The 24,655-nt window shown below is 35.3% G+C and overlaps 1 protein-coding gene across 1 annotated transcript; it reads left to right on the plus strand.

The window, feature by feature from the left end:
* Window positions 1–590: 590 nt before the first annotated feature.
* On the plus strand, window positions 591–20,378 carry FUBP1 (far upstream element (FUSE) binding protein 1; the record flags this gene model as incomplete). Its single annotated transcript, XM_010082112.1, has 19 exons — window positions 591–681; window positions 2,576–2,614; window positions 2,967–3,006; window positions 3,842–3,891; window positions 3,981–4,052; window positions 4,336–4,393; window positions 5,986–6,148; window positions 6,228–6,326; window positions 6,410–6,463; window positions 7,165–7,267; window positions 7,352–7,452; window positions 7,973–8,114; window positions 9,303–9,463; window positions 10,338–10,492; window positions 10,579–10,658; window positions 13,433–13,561; window positions 14,228–14,302; window positions 19,513–19,658; window positions 20,028–20,378. Coding segments are annotated over 19 exons (1,767 nt in total), but the record flags the coding sequence as incomplete, so codon positions are not given.
* Window positions 20,379–24,655: the final 4,277 nt, after the last annotated feature.

Raw genomic sequence — 24,655 nt, forward strand, 5'->3', positions numbered from 1 at the left:
GAGGCCGGCTCCGCTGCGAGGCCCGTATTGTGTTCCCTGAGGCGTCCTCCGTGTCCGCTAACCTGTTCGGACCGGTTGGGAAGTGCTGCGGCCTGCGGAGGGAGGGCGGCGAGGGCTCTCTTTTCAGAAGTTCTTTGTACCCAAATTTTATTTGTAGTTTTTGCGCTACGGGCGATATTTTCATTATTTCTCGGGTAAAATTTTCGCCTCGTCTGGTAATAGCCGGTCACGGTTTTGGCAATATTTGAAGACCCAGTGTGGTCGGGACTGCTAAGGTTTGAAACAGGTTTAGCGGTCAGGTCCCCGTGAGGTACCGCAGTGTTTTGTGAAGAATGGATAGAAAGGGAAAGGCCCCTTTTAGAAAAAAGTTTCTGATGTTTGAAGGGCAGGGATGATTTTTCAACTGATGAAGAAATTCTTGGAAGCTTTGGTGTTGAAGGATGAGCACAAGTCTCCTTGAAGACATTAAAAAAGAAAATTTCTGTAGACAGAATTGTTTCTAAATCTTTTAAAATCGTTTAGAAGACCTTGAATAAATGAGGGCTGACTGAATGTGGTGGTTTTTTCACTCACATCTGCCCTTTGTTTAGATTGCAGCGAAAATTGGAGGAGATGCTGGCACATCAATGAATTCAAACGACTACGGTTATGGAGGACAAAAAAGACCTCTTGAGGATGGAGGTATGCACTCGCTACTGCTGCATTTATTTTTGTTAAGTGTGTGGCCACAGTGCCAGAGAGATTGCAGGTGGTTTTTTTTGTTTGTTTGTGGTTTTTTTATTCCATACTACAGCATAAAAGCATCTCGTTCCCTTTATAGATCATGACATGCTTTTTCATTTTCAATTTAATGGGGAAACTTGTTTTAAACTATTGTGCTTTAACCTGAAGCGAATGTAAACCTCTTTTAAAAGATTTTAAATGTGGTTTAAATGCTGTAAAGAGGAAAATATATGCCAGGGAGGGGGACAGATAAATTCATGGTTGAGAAACACTTACACAGGTATGTAATTTAAGTCTTTTGTTATTATGTGGGACTGATTACAGTTTGTAAATTATATTTAAAGTAGGAAGTGCTCGCTCCTTAAATCTGATTGTTTCATATGCTTTATTACTGCACAGTTTCAAATAAAAGTATTAATGCATTTCATTGTAAAAGCATAGGATTTTAAGAAAAGACAGGCAAGTAAATTTTCTACCTTGTAGACACTTCTTTTTAGTCTAATATTTAAGCCTATAGCATGTGTGAACCCTGATAAGATCATACTTAAATCTTCTAACTTGTTGCAGCTTTTTGGATTTGCCTTATACTGCAGTAAAGTTGTCTCCTGAAACGTGTGTGTGTCGTCTTCTGTCTCTTACTAAGCAGACCATTTGAACTTCACAGGGTTTGATTTGTTTAATATACAGACAAAATCCTGGCAAAATTGTGGAAAGAAGTCTCTGAGGTTGTTGATATGTTCTCATAGGTCTCACAAAAGAGCAATGCCTTTTTTTCCTTTAAGAGGATTGAAACTCAGTCTACAGAATGTGACTTAGGCTTTGTATCAGGAGTTCTTGTGTCCTGTAAAAAAGTTGGGTTTTTTCTATTAACAGTGAGGTTTTTGATATACAAAAATGAGCTAATGATGCTTCAGATGATATATGTAATGTATTCTTTTTATTTTATGTGTAGATGGCTCTTGGACAAGTCCGAGCAGTACAACACACTGGGAGGGAATGCCCTCTCCTTTTAAAGGCAGGAATTTTTATTTATTACCTGTGTTTAGTATGTAAACATGACATAAACTAGTGGATCTTTCTGGATTGACACAAATATTTCCTGGAATATGTGTCTGAGTTTTTGCTGCACATAAATTATGATGGTTCATATAACCTTTATTTTGGGGTGGGAAGAAAGCATCTGAAGTCTGTCTTTTCAGATATAGGTTGATTATGCCTTTTGTTCCTTTACTGTACAGAAAGGATTTGGATGGTAGTGATGTATTGAATCTGCTTTTTTTTTTTTTTTTGAAGTTTTATGCTATGAAACACTTGATATTTTGAAAGGTCTTTCATATTGACATTCACATTGAGATTGCATTGCCATGTGATACTGTTGTATTTTCAGATGTTTGGTCTAGATTTGTGGTCATTGTCAGAAATTTTTTTTCTTTAAATCATTGTTGATTTTTGTATGGATTTGATTTTTTTTTTATTTTTTACTATAGAAGCATCATTAGCTTGAGCAACCAACAGAGCTAAACTTTGTTCCTTGTCTTAGTTAAGTTTCAGTGACTGGGTATCTATCAGCAATCTACAGTGTGTTCTGAAAACTGCCTTTTGTTAAACTACTGAATAGATAATATGGAAAAAGCTAACATCTTTTCAGCTCTACTAACCAAGTGCTGAGTGTTCGTGAGATTCTTTCTTTTATTCAGATGATCAACTCCCTGAAATTGGAGGAAAAAAAAGAAATAACAAAAAAAAAGGAAAGGGGGACTAAAATACACTGGAAAGTTACAATTCACACTGAAAGGTGTAAACACTTCTTGAATTTCTTGGCAAAAAAATTTAAAAAATCTTAATTTTGCAGATCAACCAGATGCTAAGAAAGTTGCTCCTCAGAATGACTGTAAGTAACTTTTATTTTGTTGCCAAAAAAACCTAAACAAGTGTAACATTGTCAGAACAAGAATTTGAAACAGTGTTCTGGTAGGTGATACTTGAATCAGTAAGATCAAAAGAATGACTGGGGGTGCATGTCTTATTTTCTCGAAGCAGTGTGTGTCTGCTTTGTAAAACTGGCAATGTTGTTAGCAACAGCTGAGAATCTTTTTAGCTGTTCTTAAACCTCTTGATAACACAGTTCTTAAAAAGTCAACTTGGACAAAAGTTTAGACAATTAAGTTTTATTATCGAATGAGAAGCTTGGTTGTAAATTATACTACTTGGTTGAATTTAATTTTAACAATATTTGTTTGTAGCTTTTGGAAATCAGCTACCACCGATGCATCAACAACAAAGGTAAGAGTTACACTACATCTTATGTAGTGTTTTCATTTTTACTGAAAGAAAGCAGTTTCAAGAATTCTTTTCTGCAAAATTGGTGTCTGTGCAAAAAGCAATTACTCTGTGTGTGTGATCTGTTGAAATACAGCTTCAGCAAGTCCCAAGCCAAACACTTAAAATACATCTACATTGCTTTCTCTTTCTCTTCACAACCTAGGCTGTACATCAAGCTTAGTGAAAGGAAAATGGGTTGCTGGTTTTTACTACTTGAACATAGGTAGCATAACCAGAAGTTGAAAGCATATCTGAAGGGGAAAGGGTTGATACTATCTTGTAAACAAAAAGGAAAGTTAATGAATTTTTTTTAAAAATCAGATTTAACACAGTGTATTGGTCAGTCAGCTACATTTCCTACAACTTAGTGGTTTTCTCTGTTCATTTCTTCCCTTAACAACCACATGCAACTATTATTCTTATGCTTTGGCTGGTTTTGGTAAATGTGATGCTGAAATTTGTGTATATTCAGCGTACTTTAATGGATTTACAGATGAAACTGAAAGTGCTACGCTGGCGTTTTTTGTACCGCGTATCTATTAATAGTAAAGATGATGAAGGAAAACTTACACCAATTCATATTCTACTTGAACTTCTTGTGGTCACTTTTGTGTATTGTTAGTTTGCGTAGTATTCTGCTTGCATAGTGACTTTTAAAGTTAATGGGAGGCAAGTAAGCCAGGGCAATAGTGGGGCCACTAGCTTCTTTACTTCAGCGGTAGGATGTATGTAAATTTAATGCCAGTCTGGTCTCTGAATGGTTGTTGCCTTTTGTTTGATTTAATGTTCTCTGTAGGTCGGTGATGACAGAGGAGTACAAAGTTCCAGATGGGATGGTTGGATTCAGTAAGTAGTATGGGTTGGTGATGTTATAGTGAGGGATGTTAGCAGATGCTGTTAATACAAATAATCTTTCTATATTTTCTTTCTCCAAGTAATTGGCAGAGGTGGAGAGCAGATCTCACGTATACAGCAAGAGTCTGGCTGTAAAATACAGATTGCACCTGGTAACTATTTACGGGGTTTTTTCTTTGTTTATTTTGGTGGGTTTTTTTGGTAGAAAGTTCAGAAGGCTGGTCATTGCTTCTAATTGCCTGAACCTTCATTTAAAGTATATTTTAATCTTTTATGTTAATTGCGATTGTCACAACCTAAAGAAATGCAAAATGTTGTGATACACTGATTGCATGTACTTCAGTGAAGTTCCAGTAGTTTATATGTTATGTTTAATTTCGTAATTGCTTTCTGACTTAATGCCACTGCTAAATTGGTTTTATTTTATGACCTTAGATAGTGGAGGCCTGCCTGAAAGATCGTGTATGCTAACTGGAACACCAGAGTCTGTTCAGTAAGTAAAATCCTATGTGTTCATATTTAACTGTGCAATACACTTCTTTTTTTAAAATCTAAATATAATATTTAGATACTATGTTTATAGTATTATGTTTTTCCTCTGTTGAAGAGGCAGCCTGGTGACAATTCTTATACATAAGAAAAAAGGCCCTGAACCTGCAGTCCAATCCCTCAGCATACTTGGAATTTTAAGACCAAAATATGGAACTTGAGCTTTTTCAAGTCCAAATCTTGCTGTAGATAATACTTATCTAATCATGCTCTGATTTCGGCTTGAGAAAGTGTGAATGTATACTGAAAAGAAATGCGTGCTAGAAAGAAACTCTTTATTGACTGTAAATTGGAAGATGACAGGGGAAGTGTGGAAAATATCAGCAATGTGTAAGAGTAGAAGCCCGTCAGAGTTCTTAGAAGTCTTTGGTATGAATTAATGTCTATCAAAAGTTATGAAAGTTGTGTCTATGTAATACCTATCAACAAAGTTAACTTTTGCATCCCTATGTTCAGGGAAGAGGATGATAGCAAGGAAAATGGTTTTTTTTTAGTGGCGCAGAGGTTATACAACCACTTCAAAACTGACTTATTCTGGCTTTGCTAGAAAGGATCTTAAGTCTTAGTAATATGTTTGTAATTACCTCATTTATGTTGGCTGTTCCCACTTCATGGTTGCATGTAAGGCCTGCAACTACACATTTTCCTTTTGGAAAGTAGCATGGCATTGCAGCCAAGTAGGTTCATGAAGTCATTCATTCCTTTATGGGAATTTTCTCTCTAAATATAGTTTATTCTGCTCATACATTAGAGGGAAGGGTTTTTAACTGATGTTAGTACTGTAATCATGATTTTACTCTGGCAACTGACTTACATGTGTGGTGAACATATACTTGCTTTTGTCCACGGATTTGGTAATGGTTACAAGTACAAACGTCCATCCTTTGCAGGCTGCGTCAAGCAGGACCTATCACAGTACTTGGTGTTAAAGCTAGGTTTATTTTACAGTGTCATTTTTTTTTGCCTTTTTCTAAAACAACGTAAAATAGATCTTCCTTAAGATTGACTGTTAGGAGATTAAAGAAAAAATTACCATCAAATGAAAGGTTACCTGAATTACTACTGAAATTAAGCCAAGTTAGAAAAAGGTCTCCATCTGTTGATTTATTTTTTTTAATGCACTAAAAAAGGTAAATTGTAACAATTTAAAGTCTTCTAATTAGCACTGATATATTTTTACTTTTAAAAATATTTTAAAGGACAAAGTTTCCATATTTTGTTTTGAATTATGGTTTGATCAATGTAACTATGTTCAGGGATGATGGTCATGTTTGAGGAGGTAACATTAACTTATGTGTGTTTGTTAAAGAACCACCTTTTGTATTCTGACGTTGGGGCGGTTTTAGGGCTACCACGTTGTCTTGCAATTAGTTTCTTACATTACTCTTGCGGATTTACTGAGTTTGCCTCATTTCTTAGTGAGAGTAATCATATTTCTTCTGTAAATTAAAAAAAAAAAAATCTAAGAAGAATAGGGGTGAGCAAGGGATACTTGTAGGAATAAGTATGTTTATAAATGTGTACATTCCTTCACAGATCAGCAAAAAGATTACTTGATCAGATAGTTGAAAAGGGAAGACCTGCACCTGGGTTTCATCATGGTGATGGACCTGGAAATGCCGTCCAAGAAATTATGATTCCAGCAAGTAAAGCAGGATTAGTTATTGGAAAAGGTGGAGAGACAATTAAGCAATTACAGGTATATATGTATCTTCTTTAAAATGTGATAATATTGAATCTGGATTTGAGTGGGTATTGACCTCCTTTTTGTCACATAGGAACGGGCAGGTGTCAAAATGGTCATGATTCAAGACGGTCCACAGAACACTGGTGCAGACAAGCCCCTTAGGATAACTGGAGACCCTTATAAAGTTCAGGTAAGGAATCCTTGAGAATTCAGAGCATTTTAAAATCTATTCTTATGTTGCGGTACCTAAATGAACTTTTGTTCTTCTTTTAGCAAGCCAAGGAAATGGTGCTGGAGTTAATTCGTGATCAAGGTGGCTTTAGAGAGGTGCGCAACGAATATGGGTCAAGAATAGGAGGAAATGAAGGGATAGACGTAAGCATGGTTGAAAAACTTGTTTCCTGTGTTTTGAGATGTTAACATAAAAATGTTAAGTTGGGTAGTACCACTGAAAGCTCTTAGCCAGATTCCAAAAGTGGTTGTGGGATTTAAGTGTTACTTGATTATTGCTGAAATTGACTTGAAATGGTGTACAGCATTCACTTTACATTACAAGCAGTTCTGAACTGTTTCAGCTGTCTGGAATTTTTTATCAAATAAGCAAATAAATTTTATGGCTAAGCATATAATGTCATTATAGAAATTGGAGTTTGGCCTTTACAGGAGAATATTTACCTATTGGGCAAGTGATGAGTTTATAACTGCTCAACAGAGGTGGGGCTGGAAGTTTCATTTGCTAGAATCTGCATTTTAGGCCTATTAGACCTTGTGTTCTTTGGTTGTGAGAAGCATAATATCCATTGGAATTGCTGCCACTGTGAGGACTTGTAGTGCATAGGATCTCTTTCTTTTTGATGCTTTCATCCAGGCTTGTGACATGATATTAAAAAACTCACACTTTGAAAAGCCTCGAGTGGTATAGATAGGGCTGGCCCTTGTTTGCCATTCTAGTATGTGTCCCTTAATTGTGTGAATTTGTCAGGAATATTTGCATCATTGACATAATGAATTTTTCTTTTCTGTTTAAGGTTCCAATACCACGATTTGCAGTTGGTATTGTAATTGGAAGAAATGGAGAAATGATAAAAAAGATACAGAATGATGCTGGTGTTAGGATCCAGTTTAAGCCAGGTTGGTAATATGTCCATAAGTTGCTGTGAATTGAGTGTAAATTTAGTGGATTACATGTACTGGAATAGTTCATTTTTATTCCAGATGATGGAACAACTCCAGATAGAATAGCCCAAATCACAGGGCCTCCTGACAGATGTCAGCATGCTGCAGAAATTATTACAGATCTCCTTCGAAGTGTTCAGGTTGGGTAATATGTTGTTTACCTTTTAAAATCTCCTGCTTGACTTTTGGAAAGACTTAAAATTTGAAAAATGAATGTAACTAAAGAAAATAATTTAATGGTGCCATTTGAATCTACTTCAAAGTTCAGTCTGGAATATGAATGTTTTCTTACACAGTAATAGTTTTGCAAGTGTCAGATTGATAATACTGATTCAAAAGTCATGGCAGTCCTTGATTGGTTGGTTTTAGAGCTACTTCTTCTGTTGTCTTATACTAATAGCTGATATGCTGTTACTTTTGGTTGTAATTGGTGTTTAAAAGATGGTTTAAAAGCTTATTGTGAGATGAACCCCACCACTGTGTTTACAGAAGGCAAACAAATTGTATCTTTATACATGCGAAACTTTCTGCTTTCTTCTGTATCCTTTCCTTCTTCGTATCTTGTCCTTTTCTTAGCAAATGTGATGTAACCAGTTGACAATAATTTGTTTGCAGTAATTTTTATAGAACATGCTAATTTGTTGCTTTTTTTCTTTTTAGGCTGGTAACCCTGGTGGGCCAGGACCTGGTGGTCGAGGAAGGGGTAGAGGCCAAGGCAACTGGAACATGGGGCCTCCTGGTGGATTACAGGAATTCAATTTTATTGTTCCCACTGGCAAAACTGGATTAATCATTGGCAAAGGTAATATATCTTATATCTATATGTGTATATATGTAGTTAAAAGAACTCTCAGCTTTTGTATTTGTACAAATAGCCATACTAGAGAGATGTTTCAAGAGAAGCCTTTGCAAATAGTTTCGTGTATGGTAGAGGAACATAATACTGCTAAATCATAGCATAAGATTTTTCCTCACCAAAAACCCAGTAGTTAAAAGTCAAGAACCAATCAATTTATCTAAAACCTGTTTTTTCAGAGTAGTAAGTACGGAGTTACGTTGTTAGGTGTTTGGTAGATTCTTACATGATGTGTTTTATAATTAACTTGCACTTGATACTGCTTGATTATCCTAGTGTTATTGTCTGTAACGCATTCTTAAAACTAATCTTCACGTATCCCAGTGAAGATTTTTTTACAGTGTAATCCTATTTATTTTGTGTGTTTATTTAAATAGTTATTTCTCAAAGAATTTTGTTTCAAAAGTGATTTACTGTATGCTTCTAAATGAAATGCTTGAGTTATCTTTTATCTTCTGTTTGTAATGTGTTTACCAGACACAACAAATAGGCTGACATAGTTCAGTTCTTGACTTGGAAGGTTGATTGTTTTGTTTGGTTTGGGTTTTTTTCACATGGTAAATGACCCCTGTTTTTAAAACTTTGTGCCTGCTAATGATACAAGTCACTTCTCAGGATCCTATAAGAGGAGGAACTAGTTTAAGGAATTTAACTTTCTAGTTTTAGTGCGCTGCAAAAAATGTGGACTTTACCATCTGGTTGACTTCTGTGTTTTGGTTGGGTTTTTTTGTCGTCTGTGCTTGCCTGCTGCTTTATAGGGAGGTTAGGCATTAAGGTTGTATGTACTGATAACTGTTGTTATCAGTTGTTGTTCATGTCCAATCTTACATCTTTACATGAATGAAAAAACCAGACAACATTGTAGGAATTATTTGCTGTTCTTTCTGAGTAACAGTATTGTGGTCTTTAATTTTTAAAAAAATAATTTATTTTTACTAGTTTATTCTAATCAGAACTCTGTACTATACTGAAAAGGCTTTTAAAAATTGTTGTTAGAATGTTCTTTTATTGCTCATAGGAATAGGTGTGTTTTCACTTCTGTATCTTCAGCTTCCATGCAGTTGACTTTCTCTGATTTGAATCTTAATACTTTGAATTTAATGCATGGCATGAAATCTGTGTGTTGTATTGTAGGTGGTGAAACTATTAAAAGCATAAGCCAGCAGTCTGGTGCTAGAATAGAACTTCAAAGAAATCCTCCACCTAATGCGGATCCAAACATGAAGATGTTTACTATCCGTGGAACACCCCAGCAGATAGATTATGCACGCCAGCTTATAGAAGAAAAGATTGGAGTGAGTGTATAACTATATTTTGGTTTACTGTTGTAACTAAACAAAATAGGAAGTGAGTCTCCTTTGTGGAGGCTTGACTTCCATTTCATTTCCAAATTACTCAGATAATAAATTTATAAGAAGATATGGTAATCTGTGTTCAAAGTAATATAAACATAACTTGATGCACCAAAAGAAGCAAAAACTGGAAGTGGAAAGAAACCATTGCTTTCTTCAATGTAAATATAATGTATTTTTTAATTATGAGTTCTTGAAGATGCCCACTTTGTGCATAATGAAAAATATGATGACTTCAAAGATAGCCATCATTTTCTTTGAGTTACTAAACTGTTTATTTGGTTTTTCAGTGTCAGTATGTTTAGGTAGAGTTTTAATCTGTGTTTACATTCTTTAGTTCCACTGCACTTTTGTTTGCATGTGTATGCATGTAATCAAATTTACTACCTGGTTTTTGTACTTTTTTACCAAACAGATTTAATTAGCAGGATTGGACAGATTTAGATGTATCAGTTTATTTTAAAAGACTGATAGTCTTGGTTTAGTTCGTGGGTTTGTTAATGTAACAAAACATTTTTTTGTTGAAAAATCTGTGTTTATTTGTAAATTGTTCATTTAATTTCCTCAAGAAAGAACTAACATAAATGCAGCTTTTTAGTTGCTATTACTGCCACAGCTGCCTTAACTCTCTTCTTCAACTCGCCGTGAGCCTAATTAATCCTCAGAAAGACTGTTTTCTCCAGGGAGATGTATTTATTTAAAAATAATCAAAGCTTTTTAGACTATATTCTTAAAGCGTTGAGATGTATGCTTCTAAACTGCTGAAACATTGAAAAATCTGAGGGTTGTTTTCATCTGTGTGCTATTGTTGTTACAGGGTCCAGTAAATCCATTGGGCCCACCTGTTCCCCATGGGCCCCATGGCGTTGTTCCTGGCCCACATGGACCTCCTGGGCCACCAGGTCCTGGTGCTCCCATGGGACCATATAACCCAGCTCCTTATAATCCAGGGCCTCCTGGCCCTGCACCTCAGTAAGTACTGCTTCAGCTAGCTTCCTTTTCTGTAGGGTGATCCTGGGGCAGGCTTTCACTGTATGTGTATGACTTATCTTTTGTAGTGGTCCTCCAGCTCCATATGCTCCACAAGGATGGGGAAATGCTTATCCACACTGGCAGCCACCAAATCCACCAGATCCAGGTAAGAAATAACACAGTTGTACTGCAGTGTGGATGTACTTTGAGTACAGCTTTTTTGTCCTTACAAGTATATCCATTTTGCAATTTATTTGTGTTACACAGGTAAATCTGAAAAAGCTCCTATTCTTCGTGCTTTTCTTTACTGATTGTCAGTTTATGTGCATTTTACACTTCCTATATGTTGCTTGTGAGATGTTGAAATGGTTGGAATGTGCTTCTTTGATGCATTATCAATAACATTCAGTATAGTTTGATATTTTTGGAAGACTCTTGGTTAACTGATTCTGTGCACATCCATTCATTTTTTGTACAATGGATGTTTTTACGTAAAGTTCTTAATGAGGGTGTTTTCTTTCTCTAATAGTCAATGAGTTTGTATTTTATTTAAAACAGTACCTCTTACAATCTCACTGATCCTGACTTTGCACAGTTTATGCAATGCAATATTATATATTTCAACTTTTGTTGACCTGTACGAGGATTGCTTCTCACGGTCATACAGATTCAGTCCTTTCTGAGGGATAAAACTTCTGTTGAACTGCTGTTGATACAGTAAAACTAGTTAAGCTTGTGTATTTTGAGCTTTTGCTTATAATAGTTCTGTCTTTTCTTCTGAAATCCATCTTTGTAGAATCTCTTTCTTCTATTTCTGTTTATCTTTGTCAAGACTGGGAGTTTTTACTTAAATACAACTTCCCAAGGTTTTAGTATCCTGCTTTTCTTTGTTACATCCTTTGGTTGGACTAGAGCATGTGGGGCAACGGAACTGCAGTCACAGAAGGCATGGTAAGGCTAGATGCTTGAGTCACTTGTACCTCATTTGTTTGAGGTAGAGCTTCTTCAGAATGTGAGCCAAAAGATCTCAACTTTATTTTTTGTTATAAATGGAATAAATATTTTCTGATAGCCACTGCTCCTGACACAATTTCCATTGGTGAAAAAGGGGAGGACTTTGGATGATATTACAATCTACAGAGTTCTGTTCATGTTAAGTCTTTTATATATTCTTTCTTAGCGAAGAACCATCTCTAGTTTCAGTTCTCAAACTTGATAAAAGGTAGCTCTGCATGCATTCAGATGAGTATTTAAAAATGCCTGTTGTCATTATTTAAAAGTAGAATGATTCAGAGTGACTTGACTTAAAGTCTCGGCATAGCAAATGTGTCATTTAATCCAAAACCACTGCCAAAATGTTACATTCATTTTTTTGGATAAATCACTATTTTTGATAAATGCTCCTCTTAAAAATCTAATGAAGTTTTCCTATGTGCAGTTGAAATTGGTGTTTCTCTTGGCTAGTATTTATGTGTATGAGTTTTGTACAGTTTTGCACTTATTTGCTGATTTCAGTGTAACAAATGGCTTATATTAGAATTTTTTTCAGAGGTGCTTTCTTCAGAATCATGCTTACCTCTTGTCATGTGAAAGTGGATTTAGTTACTGCAGTCAGTTTTATTTGGAAATTTAATGAATCCCACTCTGTGTTCTTCTATTCTAGAGAAGTAGCTACTAAGGGGAAGGAGGGGGGGAACCGAGCAATGGCTTATTTGATATTTGCAGGTAACCTTAGAATATAGTACGTGTTAGTTTAAATCCACTATTGTTGATGGAAGCGGTGTCATTTAAAAGGGAGACAGCCTTTTAACATTGTTTTGTGTGTTCTGATACTACTGTGCATTTCAAGTGGTCACATGTGGCCTAGATGCTAAATGAAATACAGCAAGAAATGTGTTGTGGATTTTTTTCTCCCTGAATGCCTTTTTCAGAGGGTTTCTTTCTTTTCCATTAGTCACTGCGTTACCTATTTTGTGTTTGGGGAGGAATATACTTCCATTCCCACATATAGTTTTTCTAAAATATCAGTTGTGTCTGTGTCCTTATGTGAAGTTCTCTCCTCAGTTGACCACATTTATTTGCAGATATTTTTATTCTTTAAGGATGCAAATAATATTAAAGGATGCTGATTGTGTTATAGAACATTACATTCTCTAATAATAGATTTACGGTTTTTGTGGATTCCCAATCTGGTAATGTAATCAATCTCTGTGATTCAGCGAGAATAAGCTGTTCCTAAAGGCTATATGTGAAAAACAGAGAAATAAGGCCCTAGGAAGCAGCATTGTTGGCCTTCTTAGTTGTAGTTAAAAGTAAGGGAAGCACGGAGATAGCTGCAGAAGATGCAAATGTTGCCATTATTTTTTATACTAAAAAGCTGTAAGTAAACAGTTATGTTTTATAGCCATGTATGGGGATTCAGGTAGGTTCTTAAAATACAGTGTGTTTCTGTATTTTACTATTACCTTTACTATTAACTGACAAGCATTGCAAATACTTAATAAGATTTGTATTCTTCTGTTTCAGAAATATGTATTTGGCATGCCTTCTCCGCCTGTGCCAGTGTCATTAGTATGAGGTTTTAAAAAAAGTAAAAACACTGAAAATGTTTGGTGCTAGAATGATTCATTGTTGCTAACATTTAGTAACATGACTGTTTAAATAAACTTGAAAATCTGTTTTTGTTTATTATACTTAAAATTAATAAATGGCATTATAGTAGTAAGGGTTTTAGAATTATTTTATCTCCTATGTAAGTATACTTTGTGCAATACACTCATCTGAAACCTGATCAAAGGTTTGTGCTAGAGAGAAAAGATACTTAGGATGAACATGGTTATTTGGTTTCCTTGGAGGAAAATGAGTGCTTAGGACAGGGTTAATTGAGGACAGCATTCTGTTCATACTACTTTTATAAATGCTTATGTTTTGTTTTCATAGGTAAGCCAGGAACAGATCCCAATTCAGCAGCGTGGGCAGCGTATTATGCTCACTACTATCAGCAGCAAGCGCAGCCACCACCAGCAGCCCCTCCTGGTGGACCAGCTACAACCCAAACTAATGGACAAGGTAGCTGTTCAGTAAAACAGATAAATTTTTCATTGCTGGGCGTGTAGATGCCGCATTTTTTATTGTTGTCTTCATATATTGGGTAAATTTATTGTAAGGTAGCTAGTTCTCTTGGAAGGCTATTGCTTACAGTCTTCAACATTGTTTTTCTGAATCTCAGCAGTAATAAGGGTAATGTATTTAACTTGTAATGTATTCCAAAGATAATTTTACTGCAACTTGGGCTGATTTAATTAACACCTACATACTGTAGTCAGTTATAAGTAAAAATGGAATGAGCCAAACTGTTGATTGTTATTTGCTTAAACGGTTGCATCAGTGGTTTTAGGACAATTACAATTGTAGTACTTAGTTGTATTAGTATAATTGTGCCTGGATGAGGCTTACCACTTAAATTTTCAGTAGGATTTCGTACTATGAGTGGTCTGTATTTCCTGCATCTTGAAACATGCTAGATACCTTAAACATTTCTTTGTTTCTTTGTGGTGTCCTTTTACAAATACAAACTATTAGTAAAGCTTGTATCGCATAGGTTTTTATAGTGTCAGATCCGAGTGATGTTACTTGGGATTGTTACTGAAAAATTCAGCTCTTTTTTTGTAAATTGTTACATGTATGAAACAAAACCTAGTAAGTTTTATTTTGTCTATTTTTAATATAATTCAGGAGATCAGCCAAATCCAGCACCAGCAGGGCAGGTTGACTATACCAAGGCCTGGGAGGAGTACTACAAAAAAATGGGTATGTGTGCAGTTTTTTTTTCTGTTGCCTACCCGGATGTTTTAGGAGACTTGCTGATCTCGTTTGATGAGATGGCTTTTTCATTTCCCTCCCCCCCCCAAAAAAAATGCACAATCCATGTGTCTTCTGAACCATATACTGCTAAAGGCCCTAAACCCTGCAGAAAAGCAGACTTAAAAATGTGTTGTGTTGTGTGCGTTTACTTGTACTCACACCAGTAATCAGCTTTGCAGGAATACTTCGTATTTTATATGTAATGAGTTGTCTGGTTTTGATCAATGGGAAGCAACATCTTTTAAGTACTTCAACCTGAGTATTGTAAATTATATTTTGTAAGTTTTGGAGTTCAACTTTGATCTACTTTATGAAGCTGTTGTTTTTCTTGTTTGGTAGTTGTTTCCTTGTGCTCTTAAGATTACAGATTATTTTTTTCCTTGTAGGTTGCTTTCTGTGTTCCAGGTTATTAAAGTATCATAACTAGCTTTCATTTATATCGTTCCCTTTTTTAAATAGTATTTGCTTTGCAGCACTTAAGAGCTGTGTTGAAACTGCAGGTTGTATGTTTTTATTAGCTTTTTCAAAGTATATTGCTTGAGCTGACATATAAAACCACAGTGTATTTTCTTGTTAAGTCAATAATTTTGTCATTTACTGAGTAAGGAAAGAATATGTGGTCTTGATGCATTGGCAGAAGGTGGTGTTATCTTTTAAATCATGGTAATGTCTTGCAGGTCAGTGTTTGTCCATAGTGTCCTCCCACGGATATTGGAGTTGATATAGATTTGTATATTGAGGACTAGTGGGCTTATTAATTGCCAGTGCTTTCCCTGGTATCTCTGTTGGACCAGACATATAGCAGCATCTAGTGTTAATTTTTTTTGTTTGGGTGGGAGGGTGTAGTGAGTTTTTTGCCCTCTTCCGACTGTACCCCATTTTCTCATGGAATATTGAAAAGCATTTGGAGTTACATTAATAGCAGATTTAATTCCTCTTACCAACCTTCTGCCAGGTTGATCTCAAGACATAACTACCTTTCTTTATTTTGACACACCATAATTGATGAAATTAAACAGAATTTATAATGATGATTTACTTCAAGAATTGTGTATCAGACTAAGGAAATTGCAACAGAAGTCCCAAACTCCTGGTTTTTAAGATATGATGGGCCTTTCCATTTTTCTTTCTTCTTCCATTTAACAACTTTTTTTCACTTTACCGTCTCTGTTAGATCAGCTTGCATTCTTCAGTGCAAAGTTATGAGGTTTTTTTTACCCCCTTTTTAAGAATAATGTAATTTGTTGGCAGGAGCTCTGCCTCTTTCTGATCTGCTATCTCTGGAAAGCAAAGTCTGGGTTGCACTAGTCTTGCATTTACTCTGATTAAATAGTGGCTAGTTATAAAGTGTTCGAATAGAGTTTCTGGGAGCAAGTCCAAAGAGGTGTGTGAACCTAAAAAAGATTTGATGATGGGAGATGTAAAGAATTGCTCTTAAAATATAAAATTAGACAAATCCCAAGGCAACAATCAAATAAGAGAAAAAACAGAAGGGCAGTTCTGATCTTCATTTCTTTTTCTAGTTCAAATTGAGTTCTTTGCCCAAAGGAGAACTCTTGATGTCTGGACCTGTATAACTTGACTGTGCAAATCATGAACTTTTTGCTTCTTCAGCATGCTGAAAATCTTGATATGGAAGATATTGTTTCTCAAGATCCACTTAGAAAAGAGGAAGAACTGACCAAGGGAGGTTGAAGGGCAGAGAATTCACTTAGAGTTAATTTAGTGCTAAAGGGATGTGTTTTTCCCCACCTCCTTAACAACAATGCTAAGAAGTAGTAGAAGATCTGACGAACAAGAAGGCTGTCCATCAGCAAGTTTGTGTGGTCTCCAGGCTCTCAAATATAGATACTACAGTTTATGCTTCCTACGGTGCTGTAATGCTTCCGTCCCCATTAACTTGTGCGAAAGGGGGAAGGTAGGAATTACAAGTCACTCACTCTTTGACTCTTTCAGATTTTTCACAGCACAGATAATTAGACAAACAACTGTTTTGAAGAACTGAACTGAAACTTGGGGCTTGCTGAGCCCAGCCAGTTTTATTTTTGCTGCTGAAGAAAACTGCTCTGATAATCCATGTGGCTAGCTTATGAAGGTGACGGTACTGAGCTGAACAAGTTGGATGTGATACTGCAATTGGTGCTCTGGATTTTCTCATACTTTGAATGATCTGAAAAGTCTAAAGCACTCCTGAATATTCCCATCAAAACCATCATACTGTTTTCCAAAGCAGCTTCCTTCTGGTAGAATAAGTCCGTCTCTTTTTTCAGACTTGTGGTTTGGTCAGGGGCTATTTCTTTGAGTAGCAAATACAATTAATAAGACTGAAAAGCTAGTAAAGTTACTCATGCACACTAGTAACTTACTGTGTATGGATCTTGTAGGTGGCCCATCCCATCTCTTTGCTTGATACTGTACTTAATACATTCAGAAAGTTTGTTTTAAATTTTCCCTGAGTATTACCAGGTAACAAGACTGTAGTTTAGCTTTCAAAGACATATAGATGCTGTTGTCTTGAATTGGAGACGCTGTATTTTTATTTTTCCCCTATAAGAGCTGCAGTAATGATTTGCATAACTGGGCCTAAAAATCCTCCAAGGATAACAGTTCCTTCCAAACATGAAGTCATATTTCAGTTACTGATCTATATGTCACTATAGGAGTTTGTAAATGTATAATTTAAAGTCATTCTAATATATAGTGGGCTTGATTTATAGCTAAGGGATTCCATAATAAAATAGTGGAACTGTTCTTAATGATTCCTCAGCATTGCAGTGGGAAAGAGGAGAAAGAACAGTTTTTTCGGACTAGAATCACCCTTAATGATTTGAGTAGTGGAAGAACTGTAGAATCGTGTGGCATTTTCTTTCATAGCCTTCCTTAATGGGGAGGTGTTCTGTGTTTCTTGTATTTCCTTTGAAGTTTATAAATCTTATTAGTATTCTAGTTGAATCCGGATATTAATGAACATGTACAGTTTCAGTGCAGTTTTATATGCTGAAAGGAAGTTTTGAATAAATTTGCTGAATTCCATGTGTAGGTTCAGAATTAATTGCAGTACTGACTAGGGTAATGATGCAGCTAAAATACTTGGAATTTTTACTAACTCATTTCAGGACAGCAGTCCAGTTTGACATCTTCGAGTAGATGTTAAACTTCCTATATTTGATTTATTGTTTGGATTTCAATACTGCCTTAGAATGTAGCTGGCTGAATGTCAGAAGATTCTTGCGTCATAATGCACAAAAAATGCTTTAGCTTTGACATTCAGCTGTGCTAACAGTTATGACATAGCTAAATAATTTGTAAGTAGAATTGCTGTTTCATAAATTAGTAGTGAACTTGCAAAAAGTGTATCCAGGGATAATTTATAACCATATTAAAGATGACTTTGATTGAAATAATTGATCAGAAGTGTAAATTGTAAGTTGTGATAAATTATAAATTGTAAAATGCAATGTCAGCTGTTAAGATTTGAAGACGTTTAAGTAATTTTTTTCTAGAAGACAATTTACTGTATAACCCAAAAAGTGATGAAGATGTTTTTTTAAAGTATATGTACAGTTTAAGTGGAAAACTATTAAGTTGTATAGAGGGTTGGAAAATGGAAGATTGTGTTTAGAAGATGTTCAGGATAGTGCTTTGCCAAATGTTCAGATTGTCTGCTCACACAATGTTTTTGAGAGGATTGGGAAAGTATTTTTCATGTGAATTTGCTGTGTAAAAGTGTTTAAAAACCAAACAAACAAAGACAACCTTCTGTCTGATATCCTAGAAAACAGTTAATTAGAATCTTTGATACTCATGTTCCACAGAAGGTTGCTCAGTGGTCTTGTATCCAAATAAAAGGTAGGATTCAGGTAGGATTGAAAACTTTCAGCCCTTGTGGTGGGGAAGGTGCTCCTTTTTCTTGGTAGCAGAACAGAGACAGGGTGCAGGCTTGCATTTTGCTTGGATTTAGTTGATGTAGTGTGATTGGATGTTGTGGTTTGGGGTTTTTTTCTAGTATCCTAAAAAAAAACTTTGAGGTGGTGTTTTTTGGTAGTATTCTAATCCTGACTCTAAAACTTTGCAATTTGAAAAAATAACCCTTTAAGAATGTAGATCACAAAAATGTCATATCACAGTAGTAGTACTTGGTCTGTTTCGGAAGTTCAAGACACTTTAAATGAAGCACTCCATATAAAATCCTCCTGTCTGAATGCATGTAAGTGTGAGGACAGAAGATTGGCTAGAGGATAGAAAGTGTTCTGCCTAGTTGAGCACGTTCTGCAGTAGTAACTGCAAATGCACCTTTGAGATAAAAATTTGTGAAGAAGGTAGGGGTAATGAGTGTGTTTGATCTCTCTGAAATAAGAGAAGGGGAAGAAGTAAAGATGTCTGTGACAAACCTTCCTTGGAAGAACAACATGACTGAGCTCCTAAAAAGTTGGCTGTAATATATTTTTTTTATACATTAAAGAGTCCTGGTATATTAGTCTATTGCTTTTTTATAGTTTTTAAACTGCAAGTTGATTTTGTTGGAAGGACCAGTAGTTCTCAGGTTAAGTCTAGGAAGAGAGTATGTATGCGTACACCTATGTGTGTACCTGTTGTTATCTCTAGAGGATCGGAATTTAAGCACAGTTTGGAAGAAGTTCCAGGACTATAATCTGTGGTGGAATAAATGTTTATAAAAACTAATGCTGTTTTTGAAAAATGTAATCTGCAATAACCTAGCAGTTGCATTAAGGAGGCCAAAATTAGGGGAGTGAATGAACTGGCTTCAGGTGAATTAATTAATGCAGTGTGTACAAGAAAATAAAGTCACTTTAGCTGGATTACAAAAAGTAATTTCACCTGTTGACCAGTATTTTAATTTAGATGTTACCAGTTGTTCAGGTCAGCTTAGCTCAGGCTTTAAAGACTTTTGCTCTGGAATGTGGTTTAAGAGGTAGAAAAAACTGTCCTTATGGTTCCTCAATTTTGCTTTACATGGTTTCATTACATTAGAATAATAGGATGAGTGGTTAGGTGAAAAAAACACAGCCACAAGATTGTTCAAAAGCCTTGGGGGAATATTGTAAGAAGCTAGGTGACATTTGTTAGGCAGTGAGATTTTGAAATGTTCTTGTTCTATTGCAGCAACAAAGCTATAGAATTTTAATTACTTGCAGGTCAAGCAGTTCCTGCCCCTGCTGGGGCTCCGCCTGGTGGTCAGCCAGATTACAGCGCAGCATGGGCTGAGTACTACAGGCAACAGGCAGCGTATTATGCCCAGACGAGCCCACAGGGAATGCCACAACATCCTCCAGCACCACAGGTATAAAGTTAAACTGTTTTTGGCTGGCTTCTGTTTCAGTGGTTATAGATATTTTTTTGCATGTCTCCTGCTTTGTTACCTTTGGAGTATGCATCTTTTTTCCTAGCAAAATAACTATCAGAATAATTAATAGATGGCTTTGCGTACTTGGTAACTTGAGTTCTGTATCTATCCATATGTTTGGTGATTATGTTTTTTTTTTTAAAAAAGAAAAACTTTCTCCTCCCAGGGTTTTGAAAACCATGCAAGAAGCCACCACCATTTACATTAACCAATTTTTCTTTCTTAAAGGCTTCACTCCTGAGTTAGCTCGATTTAAAGGATTTTCTTTAACTTTTTGTGTATCTCTTATGTATCTCTTCTGCACAGGGCCAATAATAAGAAGTGGACAATACAGTATTTGCTTCATTGTGTGGGGGAAAAAACCTTTGTTAAATGTATGGATGCAGACGCCTTGATGAAGATCTTAATTTTGTTTGGTTAAAAAATAGTGTTTTTGAAAATGTACAAAATATCTATCACTACTGATAGGAGGTAATATTTCTGTGTAGAAATGAAAAATGGTTTGTTTTTAGTATTAGTGTAGATGTACACATTCCAGCAAATGTATTTGCAATTATGTGGTCAATGCTTTGTGATATAAATGTACTTTTTCAATGTATACTTTATCACTTTTAAAATGCCTGTTTTGTGCTTTACAATAAATAATATGAAACCTCCTGTGTCGGTAAGTTGGATATATGGGTATATAAAGAATTCTAGGATTGATTTGCAATGCTGAATCAAGGTACCTGTACGCAAATGAGATTTTTTTTTCCCCATCATGAAACCTTGTTGAGTTTTAAAACTTGTCATTAGCATGTTTTTCCCCTCTTGCAGAATAGTTGTAGATGGAGGATCTCTTTCATTCGTTGTATTTTGCTGCCTAGCACCAGTAATCTTGATACCTTAATTTTCTTTCTATTTGATTGAAACTGCATGTGTTTAAGAAGGTGATCTTTTGGCATACTTCCATTGCATTAACAGTGAAATTTCCTTTTATACATGACCACTGTTTCAGACCTGTGCAGCTGCTATAACAGATAACTTTTGTTCTTAACTGAATACTTCAAATCTGTTCCTGTGTAACTATTTTACGGATTTTTCAGACTAGTTATAAAATTTATTTTAAGTGTAATGTGCTTAAGCCTTCAGTTTAAAGTAGTCCAAAATTCAGTATAGAAAAGTCAATGTGGTATGCATAGTAGTTAAAAAAATTGCATCTGTCCTTAAAACGCTGTTTTGTTTGAGTGGTGGGGAGTGTTTGAGAACTTCCTGCAGAGCAAATAACTTCTGTTTTTGTAAATACTCAAGTATTTGAATCGATTATTTTTTTTTATATACTTGAAACTTCTTATTGCTCTAATGCTCATACTAAAAATCTGATTCTCTTGAAATCCTGTGTTTGCTCTTTGCATATATTAGACTACATGCAATACAGTCTGTCTTGCCGTTGTCTGTTGAAGTGCAGGTTTGATCCAGCCAGTATAGAACTAGCTCTATAGGGGTGAGGAGGACTGTGCTGTGTATCATCCTTGATTGTTCCTTCAAGGAGCATTGCACTGTAAGTACATCAGAATGACAAATTGATGAACTGCAACAGTATCTTTTTGTCAATGTTCCACATAATGAAAATGCCATACTTGTGTGACTATTATGTTGGAATACAGTGCTGATATCTTAGGAAATCATAATTGCTTCTTAATTCAGAAACATAGGTTTGCATATATATTTATATATATACACATACACATAATATGAGCTTTGTGGGTAAGTATTCCTGAAACGTTTAGCAATAGCTAAAGAAAATCATGTTTCTGTTTATCTGAGTAATAGTTTTTTTTTCATTAGTGCTCCTGAGACAGCTGTATCATTCAGTGTTTTAAAGTATGCATGTCATAACATTGAAGTCTTTGGAACCACTTATTAGACAGAAGTTGTCTTTGTCTTCAGGTAGTTTGCAGATACGTAGTGATGTAGGTATGTTTTAAATAATTCTGTAACTGTTACTTGCTTGTCTTCTGGAACACCATATTGTTGCTTTGAGAATACATTTTTTTTAGGGTGGCTGCACAGAGAAATAAAAGCTAAGGCTTGAAAATTGAAGTAGTTTATTCAGGTTATTAGCAATGTATGTATTGTGCTGTAGAAATAGAAGGAATTATTTTTATCCCTTTTAAAATTAGGAATTATTCTGGTAGCTTAAAGGCTAGGACAGTATTTGATATCTTTAGCATAGGGTATGAAGTTTAATAGTTCAGATATTTTGCATGGTATTTTGTAGATAACCTTACAGAATGGTGCATTTATTATGTACTAAACTGAGCAAAATTAAATTCACTGGATTCTTTATCATTCACAAAATGGAGGCTGTTGATTTTGATTCATTTAAGGTATAAAATCTTTATTAATTGCAAACAGTGCAATTATTTATACTTCACAGTGCCTTCCCAGACCTTCCACCTTAGGTTCTGCTGCAAAAAAGCAACAGGTAAGCACAACCTAAGGAAGTATATAAATTAATATATTTCAGTACATTAATGTTGTCCCTGTGAGATCTTTGTGGTTGTGTATTTAAAAGCAATCTGCTGCTTCCCCAAATGCATTGTTACTCACGGTTCCATTTCAGTGGAAAGTCTTTTAAGTTTTTAAACAACTGTTTATATTTCTAGGTAAATATGTATCTTCTTTTTTTTTTTTTCTTAGAAAAGATGAGTAGATTGCAGTAATTAAATCTGATCAGAATAAGTAATTTTTGTTATTTTTTTTCTCAAATAGCTAATTGTTGCAATTAAAGAATCAAAACCGTTAAAATATGCAGGAATTGCTTTGGTTAGAAATGTCAACAGCCTTCACAAATGTTTTTTATAATAGGGCACTATTCCCACTTAAACCTGTAAGACATAAATATAAAGAATATGACTTCTTGTTGTTATCACTGAACTTGATAACTTGTCTTACAGTTATAGTGTGTTAGTGGAATTTTTAGATAACTTAGTTTGCTTATTCATACTTGACATGGTAGGAATACAGATTCTGGAGTTTCAGAGATTAGTATGTTTTAACTGAAAAAGCGTGTGCACCAATTAAATGTTAACAGTACAGCAGATAATACTTTATATAGCAGTCAGTGTATCCTGTTTCTTGATACTTTAACTGAATTGCTGTGTATTTTGATAGTTTAAAATGTTTGTATGTCTTATAGATGGTCTGGTACAGGTTTTTGTTTCTGGGTTTTGTTGGGGTGGTTTTTTTTAGCTTAAAGTAAAGCAGCATCTGTTTGCTTTTTTGTTGATTATTTTGTTTCTAAAATGTGCTGCTCCTCTTTCAAAAGTCCTGCTTATCTGTACATCCAAGAAAAATATTCAAAAATACTGCCTTCATTTTCACACACAGTGCTGAAGATGCTGCAAGCACCAAATCATAGCTCATAGAATCAGGTCCTGAGATAGTTACTACCAGTAAAGAGGAATCCTTTGAGTGTATGCCATTGGTGAGCCGATGAGCATGGACCATAGAAGGGCTCCATGTAGAAGGTAAAATTGGCAAAAACATAACAGATTTGAAATGTATCCCATACATAATGGTATAGGGTCTAATTTTTGTTTTGATCACTTCATTCTTTAAAATGTTATTTGTTTGACCATAAATGTTCCATAATCTGTTAAGTTTTTTAAACTGTGATTTAATAATACAAACCATCTATTTTAATTTATATTCTTCTAAACAGACAAGCTTAGATATATTCAAGTTTTGAACTAAACTAAGAGTTGTGCTTCAGTTTCTCAAGCCACTTAATATTTCATCTGTAGTTTAATATGTAACTTCATTTTTGACATGAGAAAAGGTTAGGTGTATACCATTTGGATTTTGATACTGTGAATTTAGTGTTCGGGTGAGTCATTTGTTCACTTCCTTTACATGATACTTTTTTCTTTAACTGTTGTTCCTAAAGTATCTTGAACAGTCTTTCAGTTGTCAATTTAGCCAGTGGGAAGACATAGAGAAGAAAAAGCCGGTTCATTGGAATGTTGTTAGTGTGTGGAACATCAGATGTTCTTGTGTGTAGCATTTGAAGTGCATTCACTTCCAGCTTTCGCACTGCTGGGCATAGAGGCATGCTATTTTGTGTTAAGCATAGTGTTTCTTTTTAAACTGTCTCCAAACTCATAGTTTCTTGGGAGAACAGAAGATAGATTGTTGGAGTTCCTGATCCCAAAAGATAACTGGACTTCCTTAGAAATGTAATGAACTTGTCCAAAAGGTGTCTTTAAATGTTTCCTGTTTCCTGTTTTTTTTCCTCCCCTTTAGAGTCCCACAAATTAGGTAGAATGTGGAGAGTACAAAAAGTTGAAAAAGGAAGCATAATGTTCAAAGTAGGAAAAGCATTTTCATATAACTTCCTGCAGCCTATACTTTAATAGGACATGAAATAAAATGGCAGGTGGATAATCTTTAGCTTGATAATAAGTCATCTATTTAAGTTGTCCAGGGAAAAACGGGATCATTACTCGCTTGTACAGCCTTATCTTGCAGTATTTCATCTTTTCACTAGTGGTGTTTTTTGGATGATAGAAACTGTTTCTTCCCTATTCTCTTCCAAAGTATGATTTAATTTTCCCATTGCATGCTAAAAGCTTTTTATTTTGCTTTTTGCTGGAAGTGGGGGGAGGAAGGGAGGACTGGGCTTTTCAGAAAGCATACAGTTGATAGGATTCCCTCTTCCTTAGTACTAGCTTGTAAAACTCTTATGTATGCACAAATATTTATCTTGCGTGCATGTGAAATGCCTTTTCGTCCTGAGAAAAGTGTTCTCTGCAGAAACTACCCGTGTGTAAAAAGAAGATTGGCTTTAAAAGGCAACTGTGATGGGAACAGTGTCTTAGGGAGATGCAGCTTGGACTTGAGGTAAATTGAATGCTTTACAAAAATGTGGTTTTGAGCTTGCATTGACATTG

This window comes from Pterocles gutturalis, unplaced genomic scaffold, assembly GCF_000699245.1.
Source record: "Pterocles gutturalis isolate BGI_N339 unplaced genomic scaffold, ASM69924v1 scaffold22296, whole genome shotgun sequence".
Taxonomy (NCBI): domain Eukaryota; kingdom Metazoa; phylum Chordata; class Aves; order Pterocliformes; family Pteroclidae; genus Pterocles; species Pterocles gutturalis.